Source organism: Adiantum capillus-veneris, chromosome 14 (assembly GCF_014529385.1).
Source record: "Adiantum capillus-veneris isolate H3 chromosome 14, ASM1452938v2, whole genome shotgun sequence".
NCBI classification, from domain to species: Eukaryota; Viridiplantae; Streptophyta; class Polypodiopsida; order Polypodiales; family Pteridaceae; genus Adiantum; species Adiantum capillus-veneris.
The window spans coordinates 3,535,050-3,555,655 of record NC_140944.1 but is presented as its reverse complement, the minus strand read 5'-3'; the positions used below and the strand labels follow the sequence as shown (position 1 = coordinate 3,555,655).

Sequence of the window (20,606 nt, the reverse complement as noted above, 5' to 3'; positions counted from 1 at the left end):
GAGAGCCGATTGTTCTCAAGGCCGGAATTGACCGCACAGATATATGAGAAAGAGCTTTTGGCCATTATCCATGCTCTTACTCAGTAGCGACTTTACCTACTCGGAGCCGATTTTACGGTCTTCACAGATCACCAGAGTTTACACTACTTCTTGTCACAGAAGCAGCTATCGGAAAAGCAGATGCAGTGGGAAAACATCTTGTCATAGTTTCACTTCCAGATTGTCCATGCAAGGACAGAAAAACTTGGTGGCGGATGCTTTGTCCCGAAAGCCGTTGGTTTTGGCTATTTCCGCGATACATCATAGGAGCTCCCAAGGTATGGTCGATCAATATGCCACAAATACAGATTTTGCGATTATTTTCACTCGGATACGGAATGGGGAGGTAGTTCCATTCGGGATGGCTACTTGATGAAGAAAACCATGTTGTGCGTTACACAGCCATTAAGGGAAAAGGTTCTAATCGAATGCCACTGTCCACCTTTTAGGGGTCACTGCGGCATTGCTACCACCTTGAAAGGTGTGGAGAGATACTTCTTTTGGCCGAGACTCAAGAAGGACGTGGACGATTTTGTACGCAGTTGCTTGGTATGCCAGAAGGTCAAGTTTGACAGGCATAAAGCACAGGGATTGTTACAGCCTTTACCCATACCCATCCGCCCCTGGAAAAGTATTACAATGGATTTCATTTTTTGATCTCTCGAGAACACAGAGTGGATACGATGGTATCTGGACTGTTGTTGACAGATTTAGCAAGCAAGCTCATTTCATTCCAGTGAAGAAAACAATCAAGCCCGATCACTTAGCGAGATTGTTTGTGGCCCAAATCTTCAGATTACATGGTATGCCTGAGACGATTGTCTCCGACAGAGACCCCAGATTCACGAGTTTGTTTTGAAAGGCTATTTGGGAGAACATTGACACGCGGTTGCAGTTCTCGTCATCGTTCCACCCAGCAGACTGACGGGCATTCAAAGATTGCTAATTTAATGGTACTAGATCTATTGAAGTCTTACATTTCGGATCAGAAGACTCAATGGGAAAAGTATTTACTTTGGTGGAATTTGCCTACAATAACACAATTGACTCTTCGACGAGGAAGGCGCCATTTGAGATTACTAAAGGTGCTACGAAGGTTCCACCCTTCCTAAGCACGAAAGATAAGATTTTTGAAACCGACCAGTACACACGGGACTTGGACACGGCTTTTGGCAAGGTTCAGGAGGCTTTGCAGAAATCTCAAGAAATACACAAAAAGGTAGCAGATCGCAACCCGAAGTGGAGGAAAACGAGAAGATACTCGTTCCAGAACAGATATTTGGCACATAAAGATAGGAAGGTAAAAGGTAAAATGATAAGGCGGTTCTTGGTCAAATTCAAGAATTATCCCGCATTGGATGCAAAGTAGATGGAGCAGAAGGACCATAGTAGTCTCGTACGGTCCCGTACGTTTTGTACGCGTACGATGATGTGCGGTACTAAACGAACTAAAAAAAATTATGATGTACGATGACGTTATGTACGTTCAAATTTAAAAAAACAAATAATTCTCAAGTCTAAGGGCCTAAGGCTTAGGCCTTAATACTTACTTATAGAAACTTGACATTTGTATAGATTACAAGTTAGTAGTTACAATACTACATAGTACATAGTACAATGTAAAGAGTCAAGACGCAAAGACTAAACAGAATGAGCATTACATAAACCAAAATGATCATTGAAATTTGATAAGTAGAGACCAAGTGGCAAGGGCTACAAAGTACTCAAAAAGTGGCAAGGGATACAAAACAGTGGGGGGACCAAGTGGCAAGGGCTACAAAGTACTCAAAAAGTGACACACCATAATAGAGAGACTAAATAGTAAAGTCACTAGTCACTAGTGCTCTCATCATCTTCCTCATCTTCCTCTTCTGAGCCTTGCTCATCAACATCATCCTCTTCCTCACAAGAGTCGAAGGATGACGGCTCATAATCTCCATCACTAATGAGGTTGCCTTCATCATCATACTCTGGCTCTCGAGGCTCTCTATCCTCCATAGTGATGGCCGCCGCACAAGAGCCGCTTCCGGAGCCTCGCCGCACATAGGTCCTAGGAGCCTCCGTGGGTGTTGTTGATGCTTTGCCTCTACCTCTTGTAGCCCTGGCACCTCTGTCTCTTGTAGCCGATGTAACTCCATGGATGACGACCTTCTTGCGTGATCGTGTGCGAGAAACCCGGCGATCAATCTCCTCAAGCTCCAAGTAGAGCTCACGAAAAATCATTTGCTCCTCAGGGTCTTGCTCTTTATTGACACTCTTTAGAGTGTCAATGGTAAGTGTGAGCTCATCCACGTTGACCTATTTGACATTTACAACATTGGACAATGAAAACATAATTAGTATATTCAAACTAATTAAAGACTAGACTCTAGAGTATAGAAAATGGAGTGAGTAGTGATTATAATTTATAATTTATACCTGTCGAGCCATAGGCATCTCATGCATAGAGCGCAACATGCGTAAATTGGAGCGACAATAGATAAGTCGCTCTAATTGCTTCGTTGAGAGCTTGTTTCGGATTTTGGTGTGGATGAGGGAGTATGCAGACCAATTACGCTCACATGCTCCCGATGAGCAATCCTAAAACACATCAAGAGAGGCATAAGCTATAAGAGACAATAGTTGAAGAGATTAAGCATAAAATGTAAAAGGTTGAGGCTTGTCGCTTACTTGGCCAAGAACCCTCAAAGCAAGTCGTTTGAGAGTAGGCAATTGATAGCCAAAGCTCTCCCACCAAAATAAAGGCTTCACCAAGGATTGCCGCTTCCAACACAAGTTGGAAGTAAATGCGGTGCCTCGTTGGTCGCTATAGTTGATTACCTCTTGGAGAAATGCTCCAATGTCCTCTTCTTTTAGCACCTTAAAGAGGTAATTGTTGCGCTCCTCAATAAGCTCTTGATTTGCAAAGAGTTCGGGCTTCTTGTAAGCCGGATGCAAGAGAGCCGCAAAGTAATGGATAGGTCTCTTCATCCAATCCCACCGCTTTGTGATTAGGAGGAGAATGTCGTCTCTCTTGGGAGAGTCCTCGAGGTAATCACTACAAGAAGAGAGAGGAAATGTACTAAGTAGAGAAACAAGCATGTAGAATTTAAATATATAGAGAATGACATATGTAATAATAAATATGTAGTTATACCGTGTTCCATCGGGAGCCCCATCTAGGATTGTAGACTTCTCAATCTCCTTGTAAGCTTCCTCCATGAAGTGCCATAGAAGCCCAATAGTTGCCCCTTCCATGTCGGTCATGCGGAGAGCCTTGTACAAGGGCAAGATCGCAACGACAAGACCCTTAATTTCTTGCCAAAACTCCTCCCGCAAGCAAAGCCGTTGGATGGCTTTTGCATCTTGTTGGGAAGCGGCGGACTCTCCATTCATCCACTCCTTAAACTCATCGGAGACCATGGTCTTTTGTATTTTGTTTTGCACATCATAGAGCCGCTCTAAAAGTAGCCACATGGCGGCAAAGCGAGTGGCCGATGGCTTCTTCAACTCAAGGTCGGAGTAGGTGCGGTAAATGGCAAGCACCCTCACTTTGCCATTGATGAAATTGATGATGGAGAGTGCTTGGTTGAGGATATCTTTCACCCAACCTAGCTCCCCTATGTCTTCAAAGAGAAGGTCAAGGCAATGAGAGGCACATGGAGTCCATACTATGGATGGAAATTCCTTCTCTAGCCTCTTACTCATTGCCTTGCAATTTGAAGCATTGTCGGTAATCACTTGCACGACATGCTCCGCACCAACCTACACAAGAGGCATTTGTGACAAGAAGAGTTAAAACTTAAAAATTAAAACATAGGACTCATTGGCAATTGCTCAAGACATAAAGGCTCGATTTACGGTTTTACCTCAAGAATGGCTTGGCGAATGTGCTTCCAAATGAATGCCCCGGTCACTTTCTTCCCTCTCGAACCCGCATCCACTGCCCGTAAGAAGTACGTGCCAAGAGGACAAGAAACAAGAATGTTGATGATGCCCCTCTTCTTGCGGTCGCTCCATCCGTCGGAGAGGATAGAGCATCCATACTTTGCCCAACCCGCACGTACGGGCTCAAGTGACTTGTCAATCCTTGCCCTCTCTTCATCAAGCTTCTTTGTTCTCATGTCATGGTATGACACACCCGTCCACCCTTCGCATGGACCAACCGCCGCAATTGCTATGATCATCCTCTTCCATCGCTCCAACCGAAGAATGTTGAAGGAGAGATTGCATTCAATCACCGTGCGGGCAATCTCTATTTCCGCGATTCTTTGTCTCTCCTTGAGGAAAGACAAGGGGCCGGAGCATCCACCCACCGATTTCGCAAGAGAAGTTTGCTTTGCCGTCTTCGGAGGCCGGCCACCATCACTTGAAGACCCCTTGGACTTCTTGGACTTCTTGGAGGAGGCACTACCATCACATGAGGCCGCGGTGGCACCGGTAGCCATGGACATAGTTGGAGAGGCCTCTTCCTCCGAATCGGAGCTATCAACATCCGGCGACACGAACTCATCCGAGGTGACTCTACCCTTGCGTGTCTTCAATGGAAGATACTTTCTCTTGCATTCCGCAAGGATATCTTCGGGGATATTAGGACATGGCCCCGCTTGTCCTCCTATCTTTGTCAAGTGGATGATGAGACGGGTGACGGAAGAGGTCATAGCTTTTGGGCAATATTTGCACCACCACTTGCAAGAGTTTTGCTTGCCCCCCACCCGCTCAAAATATCGGCAATGCTTCTCAAAGGCTTCATGAAGAGGAGGCGGCATTATGTAGTATGTAGCTAGTAGCTACTAGTATGATGTACGATGTATCAATAGATGAGAGAGAGAGAGAGAGAGAGAGAGAGAGAGAGAGAGAGAGAGAGAGAGAGAGACCCAAGGAAGCTTGAAGGAGAGACCCGTCACGGTGTCACCCAAGGGACCTTGAAGGAGAGAGATGGTAGACCCAATGGAGACTCGAGAGCTTGAGAGCTTGAAGCTTCAATGGAAGCACATGGAGATGAGAGGGTAGAGCATTGAGAGGCTTAGGGCTAAAGCTTGTAGCTTGTAGTTGTAGGTTGTGTTGGATAACAAAGGGGAAGGGTTGCTTAAATAGGAGAGGAAGAGCATGTGAGGCTTGACATTTGAGCAATGGGCATTGGCCCTTGGGCAATAAGCATGGCAATGTGCCAATGGCCCATGGGCAATAAGCATGGCATTTGGCTTCAAAACTGCCTGCAAACGGCTCCAAAAGGCCTATAAACTGGACGTTGCAAAACGGTCAAAATGCTGCCAACGGTCATAAACTGCCGAAAAAACAGGCCGGACGGAACGAACGGAACGCACGGGACGGGACGGGTCCGGCCGGACGGAACGAGAGGTTCCGTTCGACGTACGAAAACTACTTTGAGAAGGACCTGGCAGATACTCCTCAGATTGTGAACCTTTACCTTGAAGCATTTGGTTTAGCATAGTCTATTCCAAATTGAACCCCGAACTCAGCTGGGCGGAAGTTGGTGCAGTGGATATGCACAAGAGGGGAGTCGTTCCACTCCTTTGTCAACAGATTGCCCCGATTTTTGATACTAAAGTCATTGATGTCTCTTTTGAGTTTTAGGGATACTGTGAGCTAAAAGTATTCTGCTGTATGACTTTATGAATTGGAATTCCCGATAATATGATACTAATTTGTTCTTGACTTGTCTAAGTGCAAGAACTGATAGATGAAATGACTGCAGTATTTCGGTCTGAAAGATCTTGATAGACGTCATTGCAAAAAGGATTAGTTAATCGGGCATCTATGAGGTCCCGAGTGGATCTAGATGCGATTGTTAAATATATTACCGATTAATCATGGTCTCAGATCCGGATGAATTTTGAATGTGATTTGTCAAGTGGTGTCCTGTGATGTCAAGTGATGTCCTGTGATGTGACTGTCGATTGGTACATGTGCTAGATGTGTGTTCCTAGTGCGTCGGTACTAGCAGTTAGTGTCTGCTAAGACAGTTTGTGGCTTCTGTTTGTTTTGCAGGCGTAATCGAGGGCGATTACAATGCTTTAGAGAGGGGGGTATGTCACAAACCAGTGACGTGGCATAACCCTAGACACACAAATGGGTTGCAGACCAGACACACCCAAGCTTGCAGACAAGCTTGAAAAACGCGTTGGCTCTGCCACGTGGTAGCAGCATACGGACCCCCGCAATTTGCGGCGCATTTCACGACGCAAAAAGCACTGACTGGCTGTACGAAAATCTTACGCTGATTTTTGGTAGCTTTTGGCTACGCAAGTTCTACACAAAGCATAAGAGAAAGAGAGACATTTTGATAAAAATTGCTTTAACGCTTTTAAAAACTTGGAAGCTTTTGGGGCTCTGCTTTTAGTATCCCTTGTAAACCTTTATAAGCGTAGGCAAGGCTCCCACTCTGCAGAGCATCTGGACACAGAGTCTGAGAGTGAGAACCCTCCCACTCCCTTGTACTTTGAGCACAGATTTAATACCAAAAGTAATCGAAATGGGCGCCAGTCTTTGGGGCCAATATCTCTAGGCACGGAACTCCGCTGGGCCATGTCGAATCAATTGTGTCCTGTGAACTATTTTGAAGTGAATCTCTGCTGTGTCGCGGTAGAATCTTGACTTGGAGTGTCCAAGTTTGTTACAAAGATGCTGAGAGAGCTAAATGTGGCAGAGACGGGCCTATCTAGACTATCACAGGATGTGGAGTATACTGGGTATGGACGACGCTTGATAGACATGAGCACTCCACATGGATTGGCCATCTTGAATGGCCTACAGAGATTTCCTGCTGCGGGAGGTTTTACATGCTTTCCACACAGACACGGAGCCAGCACAAAGGTTTATGTTATGGCACAGCCGAGCTTCATCTCTAGTATCCAGAATCTCACGGTTGGACCCAGACTTGTTGGTGTGGCAATAGATCATGCCCTTGTGTCGATTACCATCTCTTTCCAGTTTAGTGTAGTTCACAGGCCACGAATAGCAACTCCTACTCGCTACACCTTCACGAGGGAGGACTTTGTATCAGAGTTACCAGGGAACGCCCCCCGGTGGGCTGGGAACGCCGGAACGGCGTTCCGGAGGGTTTTCATGGCCCGGAACGGCCAGACGTTCCGGAGGGGGATTGGTACCAAACGGCCAGCCCAGAACGGCTGGGAATGGCAGATTTTAGATTTTTGAGCTTTGTCTGGTGAGGCTCCCCCTTCTTAAATGCCCTTCCCCCCACCCACCCCTTACCTTCACAATGCACACAAGCTTTCAAGGGTCAAAGCTCAAGCTCTACCCTCTCGAGTCTCAAGTCTTGACTCTCAAGCTCTAGCCTCGTTAGTCTAGACTCTAGACTCGAGTCCACAAGGCTCTCTCCCTCTCCCCCTCTCTCTCACAAGTCACAGGCTACAGGGGCGCGAGCTCCCACCACCGACAGATCGAGGAGATCCGAGCCCGGGAGCGCCGTGCCACTGAGGAGCGAGTAGCTCAGATGAGGGCCGACCCGACAGCTTTCATCCGGGTAGCCTTGGCACCAACCCCGCCCATGTACCACATCTTACATCCCCCCATTTGTACAGGATGGAGCTAGATAGCTTGATGCATTCTCATTCTCATGATTGTACTACCTTGAGCATATAGACATGCATATACCCCTAGAGATAGAGCTCCATCCCTCCTCAGATACTCCCCTACCTACCTACATTCAGTTCAGTTTTGTTTCATTTGTCTTTCCGATAGACGGATGACATACACACCATGTACATTTGATTTGTCTCATAGGCCGATTTCGGCCTGACATAGACGTTAAAAATCTTTCTTTCTTTTCTTTCTTTCTCAAGATCTCTCGAGAGTCGAGTCTCCCTCTCTCTCAACTTTTAAGCTCTCTCTCTCTCTCTCTCTCTCTCTCTCTCTCTCTCTCTCTCTCTCTCTCTCTCTCTCTCTCTCTCTCTCTCTCTCTCTCTCTCTCTCTCCCCCCGCGTCCCTCCCCCCTCAAGCTCTCAAGTCTATACGACACACATTGGCCATAGTAAGGTTGAATGGTCTTCAAATCAAGTTTTTTGTGAGTATTAGAGTCAAAGGACTCTGACACTACTATTATTCAATCACACAGAGCTTAAAATTGCATTATTTGGGTGTTTTTATGCATCCCGTTCCGGACCCCTAATCGTTCCCCCGTTCCACGGGGGATCCCATCGCCGTTCCCGTTCCACGTTTCAGGTAACTATGCTCTATATACATAGATGGGATCTACAGACGCCTGTGCACTGAGGAGCGAGGGCAACCTATGGAGGAGCTTGCCACTATACTAACACAAACATTGCACAAGCGTACCCACATACCCAGTCTGAGCAGAGACGGCGCTCTGGGAGCATGCCCCAAAAGAGCTGGTTGTCATGGATGCTTGAGAATCAATCGATTTTGACATCACCTGCATCATCATTGATGTCATCGCCTGCATCATCGTTGAGATCATCGCCTGCATCATCGCTGATGTCATCGCCTGTGTCATCACTTGCATCATTGCCTACATCATCGCCTGTGTCATCGCGTGCATCATCGCCTACATCGTTGCCTATGTCATCGTCTGCATCATCGCTTATGTCATCACTTGTATCATCACTAGAAGGTTCTAGAAGTTTGAAGAAGAATCTCGAAAGGCCTAGACAGCTGAAGAAGGATCTAGAAGGTTCTAGAAGAACTAGAAGGATCAAGAAGGTTCTAGAAGATTCTAACCTCCTCAAGAAGAACCTAGAAAGTTCTAACCTCCTCAAGTAACCTTCTCAAGCACTAGTATAAATAGGGGTCTTGGGCTACAAGCCCTTCAGTCTTGCTAGCACCAATTGTGAGGCTCTTATGAGGAAATCCCTCTTCTAGTTCTTGTCTTATGTTCAAGTCTTGTCCTTGCAATCAATCCTTGTCTTGTACTCGAGTCATGTAATCCAAGTCTCGTATCAAGCTCTCTTAATAAAGTATTAAGTCTTGTAATCAAGATTAAGATTATCATCAAGTCCCAAGTTCTTGTACATTGTGAGCGCCTCCTCTTGCTCTCTTCTAGCTCTATAAGCGCTGATAACAGTTTGGCAAGACTACCATCTCTTGATCTTCTCAAGCCATCATGGAGCCGACGATGGAAGGTGGCATCAACGCATTGCAGAACATCCAAGCTCAGTTACAAGAACTTTGCGAAAGTAACGCTCAACTTCAAGCAGGGCAACCCCTAATCTTGGGACCAGTGTTGCAAGATCTTCAACATCAAATTCAAGAGCTTCAAGAGACGAGCACACATCAAGCACAAGCTGCAAGATCAAACGATTCTCAATAACATAAAGAGCCGAAGGTCACCATGCCTGAAAAATTTGATGAGACTAGATCAAAGTTTGCCTGATACTTGGAGCTTATCAACTATTGTACCTATCTTCAAGTTAGGAGACCCTATGGAGCTTGGGAATTATCGCACCATCACGATTGGACACACATTGGCACGGTTGTACGCATCCATTCTTAAGCAGCAATTGAGTAGGTGGGCAGAGAGGGAGGGCATACGTGCAGCCAGGCAGGCAGGGTTCAGGTGAGGTTTTTCTACTCTTGACCACATCATGACATTCAAATCCATTATTGAGGAGGGCATATCACATGGGAGCCGGATCTATTGTAGCTTTGTGGACTTCCGCAAAACTTTTGACACAGTACCCAAAGCTAGACTGATGCGCAGACTATAGGAGATGGGAGTACCCACAGCGCTCATTTGGGGGATCATGGCATTATAAAGGTCAATAGTGGGGCATGTACGCACCTCAGAGGGTCTATCTACACTGGTTCACTCGACTATTGGGGTGAAGCAGGGCTGCCCGCTCTCTCCTACTCTATTTGGTATATATGTGGATGAGGTTTCTGACTATATTGAGAGAGATAGTGATAGAGGTGCACAGCTGGCACGGACATGGATTCCACTATTGTTATACGTTGATGGTATTGTGTTATCTCCGACTCTCTGAAGGGGATGCAACGTCACTTGGATGCTTTGCATAGGTTTGCCCATGAAAATAGTTTGTTTGTCAACCTTGGCAAAACCAAGGTTATGGTGTTCAATACCACCCCACAGTGGATGAGGAGGTCACCACCCGCATTCACATACGGCCAGGAGACAGTGGAGTATACAGATGCTTACACTTACCTTGGGGTGGTCTTTAGTGGACCAGCTTTTTCATTGAGGAGAGCGGCAGAGACTAGACTGAACAGAGCCCATGCAACATTGGGTAGATTGGAGAGGATGTGTTCACAAGTTCAGTTTCAGGAGCCTCCGACAAAGCTCTGCCTCTTTGACACTTTGGTGGCTTCCGCATTGCTCTATGGATCTGAGATATGGGGAACTTCAATGGATCATCATGGGAGGTCGGGTCGCACTCATGGATGGGGGGCCATGGAGAAGCCTCTAATTTCCATGATCTCACGCCTTATTACAGCCAAGGCTTCAATACCGCGTGACATTATCAAAGCAGAGCTAGCTGCCCCCCCACTAGTGGTTCAGGTGCTCACCAACTCAGTCTCCATCATACACCATCTGTGGGAGCTTCCGAAAGACAAATATGCCCGCCTAGCACTTGAGTCCTCTCGACAATTAGCCACGCACGGAGATACAACATGCTTGTATGAGAAGATGACATCAAGGTTTCACGCACATGAGTTCAACATAGACAGATTGCCCCCCTTCCAGTACTCATTGGATGCACTCTCTCTGACTCTTACACAGTCCAAGATCACCTGGCTTATCCACCAGGACCTGACTCAACTAGACACCAAGAGGACATGGATACATCCAGCACAGGAGCCGGGCACAAAGATAGCTTTCTACAGAGAGCATCTTCTCCAACTTACGCAGAAGACCCAGATACATGGACATCCATTTGTCTCATGGGATACGATGTGCTATTGGCTAGATAAGCACATCTTCACACGAGCTTCGGGTCCAGACTGGGAGATACAACGGAGTACCAACAGAGGCCAGGACTTGCCCCCTGTGTCACACGGAGCCTGAGACAGAGTTGCACTACACATGCCACTGCCCAGTCTATTACGAGATACAAGGCCGCTTCCACTGTCTATTTAGAGAGGGCTTTGGACCACACTCCAGAGTCATGGGATACGAGTACCATAGATGCCTCGGTTTGTTTTTGCTCGAGCTGCGCAGACACACAGAGAGCCTGATGAGAGGAGAGGATAGCCCGTGTCAGAGATGGATCACAGACTTCTTTAGAGCAGAGATTGGACAGTCGGAGGAGCTACCACAGCAAAGCCCACATTCTCCTCGCATCACAGGCACGCTGATCGACCGAGCGACCAAGCTAGGAAGATCCAGACGCCCACGACTGTAGAGGACTATAGAGCATTGACGGAGGCTGCGTCAGAGGATTCGGATCACTTTGGCCCCAACATGCATGACACCCGGTCAAACTACTGACCATGGAGGAGATTGATGAGATCCACCAGTGACCGATGTTGGATCTCCTGTGATTTAGCTCTTTCGGAGGATGCACCCACATTGTGTTGTATTAGCCCCCCTTTCAGTTCACCCCCCAATCAGATCCTACACAATCCCAGCTAGCTGCTTAGTTCACATCTAGCAGCTTCGGATTCCATAGTATAGTTTTTTATTTTTATTTTGTTACTCAGACTTTGTATCAGATCCACCACATTGTAACTTTCTGGTCTCATAGCTCACTCTTGCCTTTTTAAGGCGTTTCTAGCTCGGCTAGAACAGGATTTATATCAGTTGCTTTTGAGCCAGGATTCAAGCGAGGCATGGCGACTCTTCCATGAGCACTCTCCCCCACCGGTCATCACTTCTATGGAGGTATGGGGTCAATATGCATCATCTCTCTACACCGTCCCGGGGCAGCCATCTCTTCCAGATCCACCAGAGCCATGCCCACACACATGTGCTTTCTTTACTCCCGAGATGGTAAAGAAAGCCATTGACAGGATGAAAACTAGGAGAGCATATGATCACGATGGCCTGGTAGCAAAGCATTTTATGCATGCCAAAGATTTGCTTGTAGAGCTTCTAGCAGTGATGTTCAACCGTGCCATGTGCGAGGGCCTACCTGATACTTGGAGTTTGTCCATGATTGTACCTATCTTCAAGTCAGGGGACCCTATGGAGCCTCGGAACTACCGCACTATCATGATCGGACACACATTGGCATAGTTGTACGCATCCATCCTTGAGCAGCAGTTGAGTAGATGGGCAGAGAGAGAGGGTGTAATGGAAGCAGGACAAGCGGGTTTCAGGAGAGGTTTCTCTACTCTTGATCATATCCTGACACTCAGAGCCATTATTGAGGAGGGGAGATCACATGGAAGATGACTCTATTGTTTCTTTGTGGACTTCCGCAAAGCCTTCCATATAGTTCCCAAAGCTAGATTGATGCGCAGACTGCAAGAGATGGGGGTTCCAAAAGAGTTGATTTGGAGGATCATGGCTCTATACAAGTCAGTAGTGGGGCATGTACGCACTCCAAAGGGGAATTCTGATTTGGTTCACTCCACTGTTGGGGTGAAACAAGGCTGCCCATTATCTCCTACACTATTTGGCATGTATGTGGATGAGGTTGCTGACTACATCGAGAGGGATGGTGATAGAGGAGCACAGTTGGCAGGGACATGGATCCCACTATTGTTATATGCTGATGATATTGTGCTGGTTTCCGACTCCCCGGAGGGGATGCAACGTCATTAGATGCTTTGTACACATTTGCCCACGATAGTGGATTGACTGTTAACCTGGGGAAAACCAAGGTTATGATGTTCAACACCACACCACAGTGGGTCAGGAGGTCAGCACCTACTTTTACATATGGCCAGGAGACCATGGAGTATACAGATGCATACACCTATCTTGGGGTAGTCTTCAATGGACCGGCATTTCATTGAGGAGAGCAGTAGAGACTAGATTAACGAGAGCTTATGCGGCCTTGGGAGGTTTGGAGAAGACGTGTTCGCAGGTTCAGCTATGCTCTATGGGGTTCAGATTTGGGGACCCTCAGTGGACCACCAGGGCAGATCTGGTAGCACTAATGGATGGAGATATAACGAGAGGCCTCGAGTCTCTATGATCTCTCGGATGATTCGGGCTAAGGCCTCAATGCCACGTTAGAATATTCGGGCTGAGCTAGCTGCCCCTCCTCTCATAGTTGAGGCCCTTACTAAATCAGTCTCCTTCATGCATAATTTATGGGACCTTCCCAGAGACACATATGCTCAGCTAGCACTTGAGTCATTCCGACAGCTAGCACTACAAGGGGACAGAGCATGTTGGTATGGGCAGATGACATCATGGTTTGATGGCTTCAGCATGGATAGACTGCCTCCATTCCAGTACTCCTTGGATGCACCTTCCCTTTCTTTCACACGGATGGAGACCATTCGACTTCTACGTCAGGATTTGATTCAACTAGATACTAGAAGCACATGGATACATCCAGTACAAGAGTTGGGCACGAAGATGGCTTTCTATAGAGAGCATCTCCTCCAGCTAACAGAGGATGGATATGTGATCAGACCGGCCTATATGGACACTCATTTATCCTATGGGATATGTTGTGATATTGATTAGATGCGCACATCATCGCATCAGCTAGAGATTGAGCCTGGCAGATTTAGGAGAATACCAGCAGAAGCCAGGATATGCCAGTTATGTCATATAGAGCCAGCGACAAAGTTGCATCACATTTGTCATTGTCCGGTATACTACCAGATACGAGGCCACTTCCACTGTCTATTCAAAGAGGGCTTTGGACCGTTGGCTAGAGTCATGAGATATCAGGATTAGAGATGCCTTGGGTTGTTTTTGCTAGAGCTACGGAGACACAGGGAGAGTCTCTTGAGGAGACCAGGTAGTGGGAGACATTCACAGAGGGAGATCGCTGACTTCTTTAGAGCACAGACTCGGCAGCCAGATGATTATGCTCACAGCAGACTTCAGAGTCCACTTATACCAGAGGTATATTGGTGGACAAAGCCACTGAGCTCGGGAGAGCTAGACGCTCACGTCTACCAGGGTGACCACGACATCAACGGAGGCTCCATCATAGGATCAAGATTATTCTAGCACGATATGAGAGACGCCTAGTACGACATTTACAGAGGCGGACATTGACAAAGCTCTTCAGCGATTGATGCAATACTTTCTCGGACAATGCTCAATACCGGACATCCTCTGGCATTGATGATGATGATGATGACTTCAGTCTGACGATTTTAGCCTTTTAGTTTAGTCTTTTGCTAGAGCTGCATAAACACAAGGAAAGTCTCTTAAAGGAGACCAAGTAGTGGGAGACATTCACAGAGGGAGATCACCCACTTCTCTAGAGCAAGGACTCAGCAACCGGATGAGCATGCTTCGCAGCAGACTTCAAAGCCCACTTCTACCAGAGGTATATTAGTGGATAGAGCCACTGAGCTCGGGATAGCTAGACGCCACGTCTACGGGGGCGACCACGACATCGACGGAGGCTCCACCAGGGAATAAGGACTATTAAACTATTCTAGCACGACATGGGAGACGCCTAGTATGATTATTTACAGAGGCGGACATTGACGAAGCTCCTCAGCGCCCGATGCAATACTTTCTCGGACAACGCCCGATGCCAGGCATCCTCGGGCATGGATGATGATGATGATGATTTTCAAGGTGACGACTTGAGTCTTTTAGTTTTAGTCTCTTTACTTCATTTTAATTTTGTACCCAGACATTGGATTAGATCCACAAGGATTGTATCAATTTGGTCACATAGGTCATTTTGGCCTTTTAAAGACGTTTAATATAACATTTCATTTCATCTCTCTCTCTCTCTCTCTCTCTCTCTCTCTCTCTCTCTCTCTCTCTCTCTCTCTCTCTCTCTGCGCTGCTGCCAGCCTTGCACCCCCCCCCCCCCCCCCTTCCCTTTCTTCGCACTTCTGCCAGCTCTCCCCTTCAAGCCACCTGCCTGGCTTTCACGCCATGGTTTAGGTACTTTGGGCTGCCCATTACATGGCCCTCCATTGGGCTACCCATTGACCCCCTTCCACATGGCCTCCCTAGTGGCTATAGCCCACCTCCCTCTCAACATGAAGTTCTCAATCACCAACAAGCGGATATCAACACTTGAGGTTGAAGTGAAGGAGTGGAAGAAAGAGATGGAGGCGACCTTTCTTCAAAAGATGGAGGAATGAAAAGAGGAGAAAAACCTATGCAAAAGGATTTCTCGCATCGAAGAGCAAGCGGCTTCACAAGAAGCCACAATCCGAACTCTCCAAGGTGAACTTCTTGCAACAAAAAGTGGGCGGCTCGAAGAAGGCGAAATTCAGCCATCCATGATGGAAGACTTGAATACCATGAGAGAAGAAATACGGGTTATCAAGGAAGATGAGGAGAAGGTCATGGGCCGCGGTCATCTCCGCAACACAAAAGAAAGTAGAGGAGACAGAAAAATGGATTGAGGTCGCCAAGAAAGGGAAAGGTAAGGAAGCTCCTTGTACACCTATTCTTATTAACATGACCCTCAAAGAGGAACAAAGGAGGAGGATGCGGGCTCTACATGTGAGGGTAACCAGCCTCAAGGACATAAACAATGTGGAAAAAGAGGTCACAATCCGCACATGCATGATGGGGGTGGACAAGCCTTCACAACAAAGTCATGGAGAGTGAGTAAGAAGAGTGATGGTCTGGGAGAATCTTTAAAAGAGAGAGCTCTCATACTACGCTTCCCCTTGTTGGAAGAGAGGAAGAAATTCCTGAAAAAGAGCAAGAAGACAGGTATTTTCCTCGGTGATGATCTCACTCTCTCACAGCTTGCGCATATGAGAGAGGTAATGCCAGAGATTACGGCGACAAGGGAGAAGGGAAAGACAGCCTTTTATAGAGATGGTCCGGTGGTGATTGTAGAGCGGCACTCTACATGACGGTGTTAGACCTATGGGACCACACTAAAGATGGCTACTTGGAATTGTAATGGATCTATGAGGTTCGACGTTGGTGCCTTTGAGGACACTTTCAAAGACAGGACATTGTTTTCTTCCCATAGACTCTTCATGCCCCTGGACACCTTATGCCACATGTGTCACCAGCGTGTGACTACTATCTATCCTTTTTGTTGATTTCTTTCTTATTATCTATTTAGCTTTCACCCATTATTAGTCGTCTATTTTACCTGTACCTTCAAGACACAACAAAGGGGAGAGGGATACAGGCTGCTAGATTGCACCTGTATGAGTAGACGGACACCAGATTGGCCCCTAACTTAGGCGCCCCTTTCGGTATTTCTTTATTGTTCAAAAGAGGGAATAAACGCTGTGGTTCCCTACAAGCTGCCCCGCACAAACTCGGCTGAATTTCCACTGTTCCAGCCCGATTTCGGCAGCATAACTGTACTAGAACCCTTCACGGTCAGTATTCCCACGCATTGACCGACTTTCCCGACGCATACGGGCACTTTGCAAAACCTGGCGAGAATCTGCAGCACGCTGAATTCTCTGTTTTCAGCCCTGAAAATGCGCCAGATCGCCTGTACAGCGGTCCCCTTGCGTCCCCGAACCTCCTGGGGGTATTAGGGTCCGTTTAGGGCCAAAACCCTAAACCTGCAAAAATACCATGAAACCGGCCTGTTCAATCCAAAAAGGGCGGTAGACTTTACTTTAAACCTTGATTTAGCTTTCACCCATTATTAGTCGTCTATTTTACCTGTACCTTCAAGACACAACAAAGGGGAGAGGGATACAGGCTGCTAGATTGCACCTGTATGAGTAGACGGACACCAGATTGGCCCCTAACTTAGGCGCCCCTTTCGGTATTTCTTTATTGTTCAAAAGAGGGAATAAACGCTGTGGTTCCCTACAAGCTGCCCCGCACAAACTCGGCTGAATTTCCACTGTTCCAGCCCGATTTCGGCAGCATAACTGTACTAGAACCCTTCACGGTCAGTATTCCCACGCATTGACCGACTTTCCCGACGCATACGGGCACTTTGCAAAACCTGGCGAGAATCTGCAGCACGCTGAATTCTCTGTTTTCAGCCCTGAAAATGCGCCAGATCGCCTGTACAGCGGTCCCCTTGCGTCCCCGAACCTCCTGGGGGTATTAGGGTCCGTTTAGGGCCAAAACCCTAAACCTGCAAAAATACACAGCAGGCTGTAATTCACTGTTTCGGGCTCCGTTCCGCGTGCCGGTCGCATCCCTAGCAAGTCCTCGAGCTCCCGCACCTGTAGGGCTACTTGCCCTTTGAATCGGACGAGATTTCTGGCGTGAAACCTCTCCGAATTCACCTGTACCTGCGGGGGGATTAGCCGCTAGCTAATCCAGTACCTGTGCAAGAGGCTCTTGCCTCGGCAATCGCGCATGAACCCACACAACTGTACATTGGTCAAATGAAGAGCCCACTAGAGGGGCATAACATACTGCCAAAGGGGAGAGAGAGGGCAGTGCGTAGCGTGCAGGGCATCACTCCTGGCACCGCACTGTGCATAAGAGGGAAAGCAAGCACTCCATAGCTCTTAACCTGTGACAGAGACTTGCAAAATGAGCCTCCCCGCTATAAATCACGTTTTTGCCTTCTCTATAAGTAGTAAACTGGCCTCAGAGTGCCAAGTGTCACTCATTTGTGCATTTTCCCGCTTTAGACCCTCGGGTCTAAAAATATCTCACCTGCAGCCTCTGTTGACTTGGCCACAGAGTAACAAAATGATCCCCATGTCAAACTGCACGTAATGACGCGAAGACATTTTCAGGTCCCAAAATAGCAGTTCCCTAAATTTTAGGAGATGCTGCCATTATGTCTTTCTAGGTCATCCGACCCTCTTTGTACACTGTGGCCACATCCAAAACTGAAATGTAGCCTCTGTAGCAAAGGATTCCACTTTGGCTAGTCAATGACCCCACTTGGCTAACCATAGTCCTTGTCCAACCTTAGTGCTCTCTTGCCCTCAGGCCTGGACTCCCTCTGGACAGTTCCACACTAGCTATGCAATGCAGGGCAGTTAGATTTCCCGAGGGGTGTTTCCAAAAAGTGAAAGTAAATAGATAATAAGAAAGAAATCAACAAAAAGGATAGATAGTAGTCACACGCTGGTGACAACATGTGGTGGGATATAGATGGGAGACAACCCGCAAGACAATCACGAGATTTGAGCATGGGAGTCGAGGTTCAAGAGGAGTAGAAGTGCTATTTAGGGAGGAGTTACAACCATACATATTGTACGGAGACATGATCGTGCTAGATACATGTGGGTGAGTCTGAGAGCTCACATAGGCCAATTTCTATATATTTCCATATGTTAACCCCCCCCCCCGGGTACGTCAGTATATGCTGCACCAGAGGACAGTCGCCTTTCTCTATACTAGATGATAATATATGGGAGTTTTCTAGGGATGGTGATATCATCCTCCTAGGGGACTTCAATGCCTGAACGGGCAACTCTACGACAATCTTCTACGACACTTCAGATGAGATGCTTAGAGAGCTAGATGTGGGTGATTTGGAGCTTGACAGATGCTTACATGACAGAGAGCAGACAAAGTATGGGAGATACCTCATGGAGATGACGACCACAGATGGGTTAGCCATACTTAATGGTTTACAACGATTTCTTGGAGCAGCCGGTTTCACATGCTTTCCACACAGACACGGGGCCAGTACAATGGACTATGTTATAGCACAACCGAGCTTTATTCCTTGTATTCAGGATTTCATAGTGGGAGCCGGATCAGTGGGCGTAGCAGTGAATCATGCTCTTTTGACATTGTCTATTTCATTTCAGTATTGTACAGCCCAAACATCAGGAGGCAGGGCAAATACCCGCTATACATTTACACCCGAGACTGACTCGGTGTATACAGAGGAGACCTATAGCTGTCTATACATAGCTGGTCCTCACCTCTCAGTGGAGGAGTGCACCACTTTACTGACTGAGACACTGCATGGTACAGTATCAGAGGCATACCCACACATTCAGTCGGGTCGGAGACGACATTTTGGGAGCATGCCCGAGAATAGTTGGTATGATGAGGACTGCAGAGAGATGAGAGCCCAGCTCCGAAGAGGTCTTCTTTTGGAGTCATCACTTACAGACAATCTCACATTGCTTCCCGGCGCCTTGTGCGACGGAAGAAACGACCTTACTTGACCCATATGGAGCGAGACTTGTACCAGTTGTTCTTCAGTAGAGACTCGGAAGAGGCATGGCGACTCTTTCAGGAGCACTCCCCTCCCCCGATGATTACTTCTCCTGATGTGTAGGGCCAATATGCGACATCGTTATATACGGTTCTTGGACAGGATCCCCTTCCAGATCCTACAGAGCCATGCCCACCTACCAGCACCTTTACCACTGAGATGGTAAAGAGAGCGATTGACAGGATGAGGACCATCAGGGCATATGATCATGATGGTCTAGTAGCAGAGCACTTTATACGTGCTAGAGATATGCTGGTAGAGGTTCTTGCAGTGTTGTTCAATCGTGCCATGTGTGAGAGATTACCTGAGACTTGGAGGTTGTCTACTATTGTGCCTATCTTCAAGGCAGGTGATCCTAAAGAGCCCAGGAATTACCGCACTATTATGGTTGGGCACACATTGGCACGGTTGTATGCATCCATTCTTGGGCAGCAACTGAGTAATTGGGGAGAGGGTGAGGGTGTACGGGCAAAGGGCCAAGCCGGTTTCACGAGGGGTTTCTCCACTCTTGATCATATTCTGACACTCAGAGCCATCATTGAGGAGGGCAGTCATACGAGAGACGGATTTATTGTAGCTTTGTGGATTTCCGCAAAGCATTTGACATGGTACCGAGAGCTCGATTGATGCGCAGAATCCAGGAGATGGGGGTGCCCATTGTCTATACAGATCAGTGATGGGACATGTACGCACCCTGGAGGGAATATCAAATTTAGTTCACTCCACCAATGGGGTGAAACAGGGTTGCCCCTTGTCTCCTACTCTATTTGGTATGTATGTTGATGAGGTGTCTGATTCCATTGACAGAGAGGGTGATAGAGATGCCCAGCTGGCAGAGACGTGGTGTCACAAAAATACGGAAGCGAAAACTGACTGTTAAATGCAATTTATATATACTCAAGAGACTTTGGAGAGAAGAGAGAAAGCTTGACACATCATTGGAGACTAGAAGATGGCCTGGTTCCCCCCCATAAAGAGAATATCTTTATTACTAAGGGAGAATCTTTACAAGCACACGAACAGGGCAAAAAGCCAGTCCTCTTTTCTTTCTTGTCCTTTTTCTTCTTCTGACTAAGAGAGTAAAAAAACTACTCTCTGACTACTGAGAGGATCTTTCCTCTTCTGTGAGATTTTGGAAAGCTCTCGTAGGCGAGAGTCTACCTTCCACAAAACTCATCGGAAGCTCTCATAAATGAGAGTCTATCTTCCGCTAACTATGCCTCTTTGGACATAATCATTCCTGCAGCCAAACCACGAAAGAAACATGCAAAACACACGCACACACGCTTGCTGTAATTTTCTGCACATAACCAGAAATTGTTAACTGAGCACGTTCCAATGCCGAAATGGAGGTCCTTTTCGCGACAGAAACGCTCCAAACTTTGTGTATGTGTA

General features: G+C 47.2%; 2 protein-coding genes across 3 annotated transcripts in view; both read right to left on the bottom strand.

Annotated features, from left to right (window-relative positions):
* OVA2 (tRNA synthetase class I (I, L, M and V) family protein) overlaps positions 1-20,606 on the bottom strand; it is a 123,106-nt gene that overhangs the window by 36,822 nt on the left and 65,678 nt on the right. The gene's annotated exons all lie outside the window — the stretch shown is intronic.
* LOC147441818 (uncharacterized) lies at positions 1,458-5,423 on the bottom strand. Of its 2 annotated transcripts, none has more exons than XM_086529521.1 (4): positions 3,936-5,423; positions 2,710-3,783; positions 2,458-2,619; positions 1,458-2,337 (listed from the first exon to the last, which is right to left on the bottom strand). In XM_086529521.1, exons 1-4 carry the CDS (start codon positions 4,785-4,787, stop codon positions 1,870-1,872), a joined length of 2,556 nt encoding a protein of 851 aa, XP_086385647.1. In that variant the 5' UTR covers positions 4,788-5,423; the 3' UTR covers positions 1,458-1,869. The 2 variants fall into 2 exon arrangements, with proteins under 2 accessions (XP_086385647.1, XP_086385648.1); XM_086529522.1 differs by lacking the exon at positions 3,936-5,423 and having other exon boundaries at positions 1,468-2,337; positions 2,710-3,076; positions 3,176-3,862.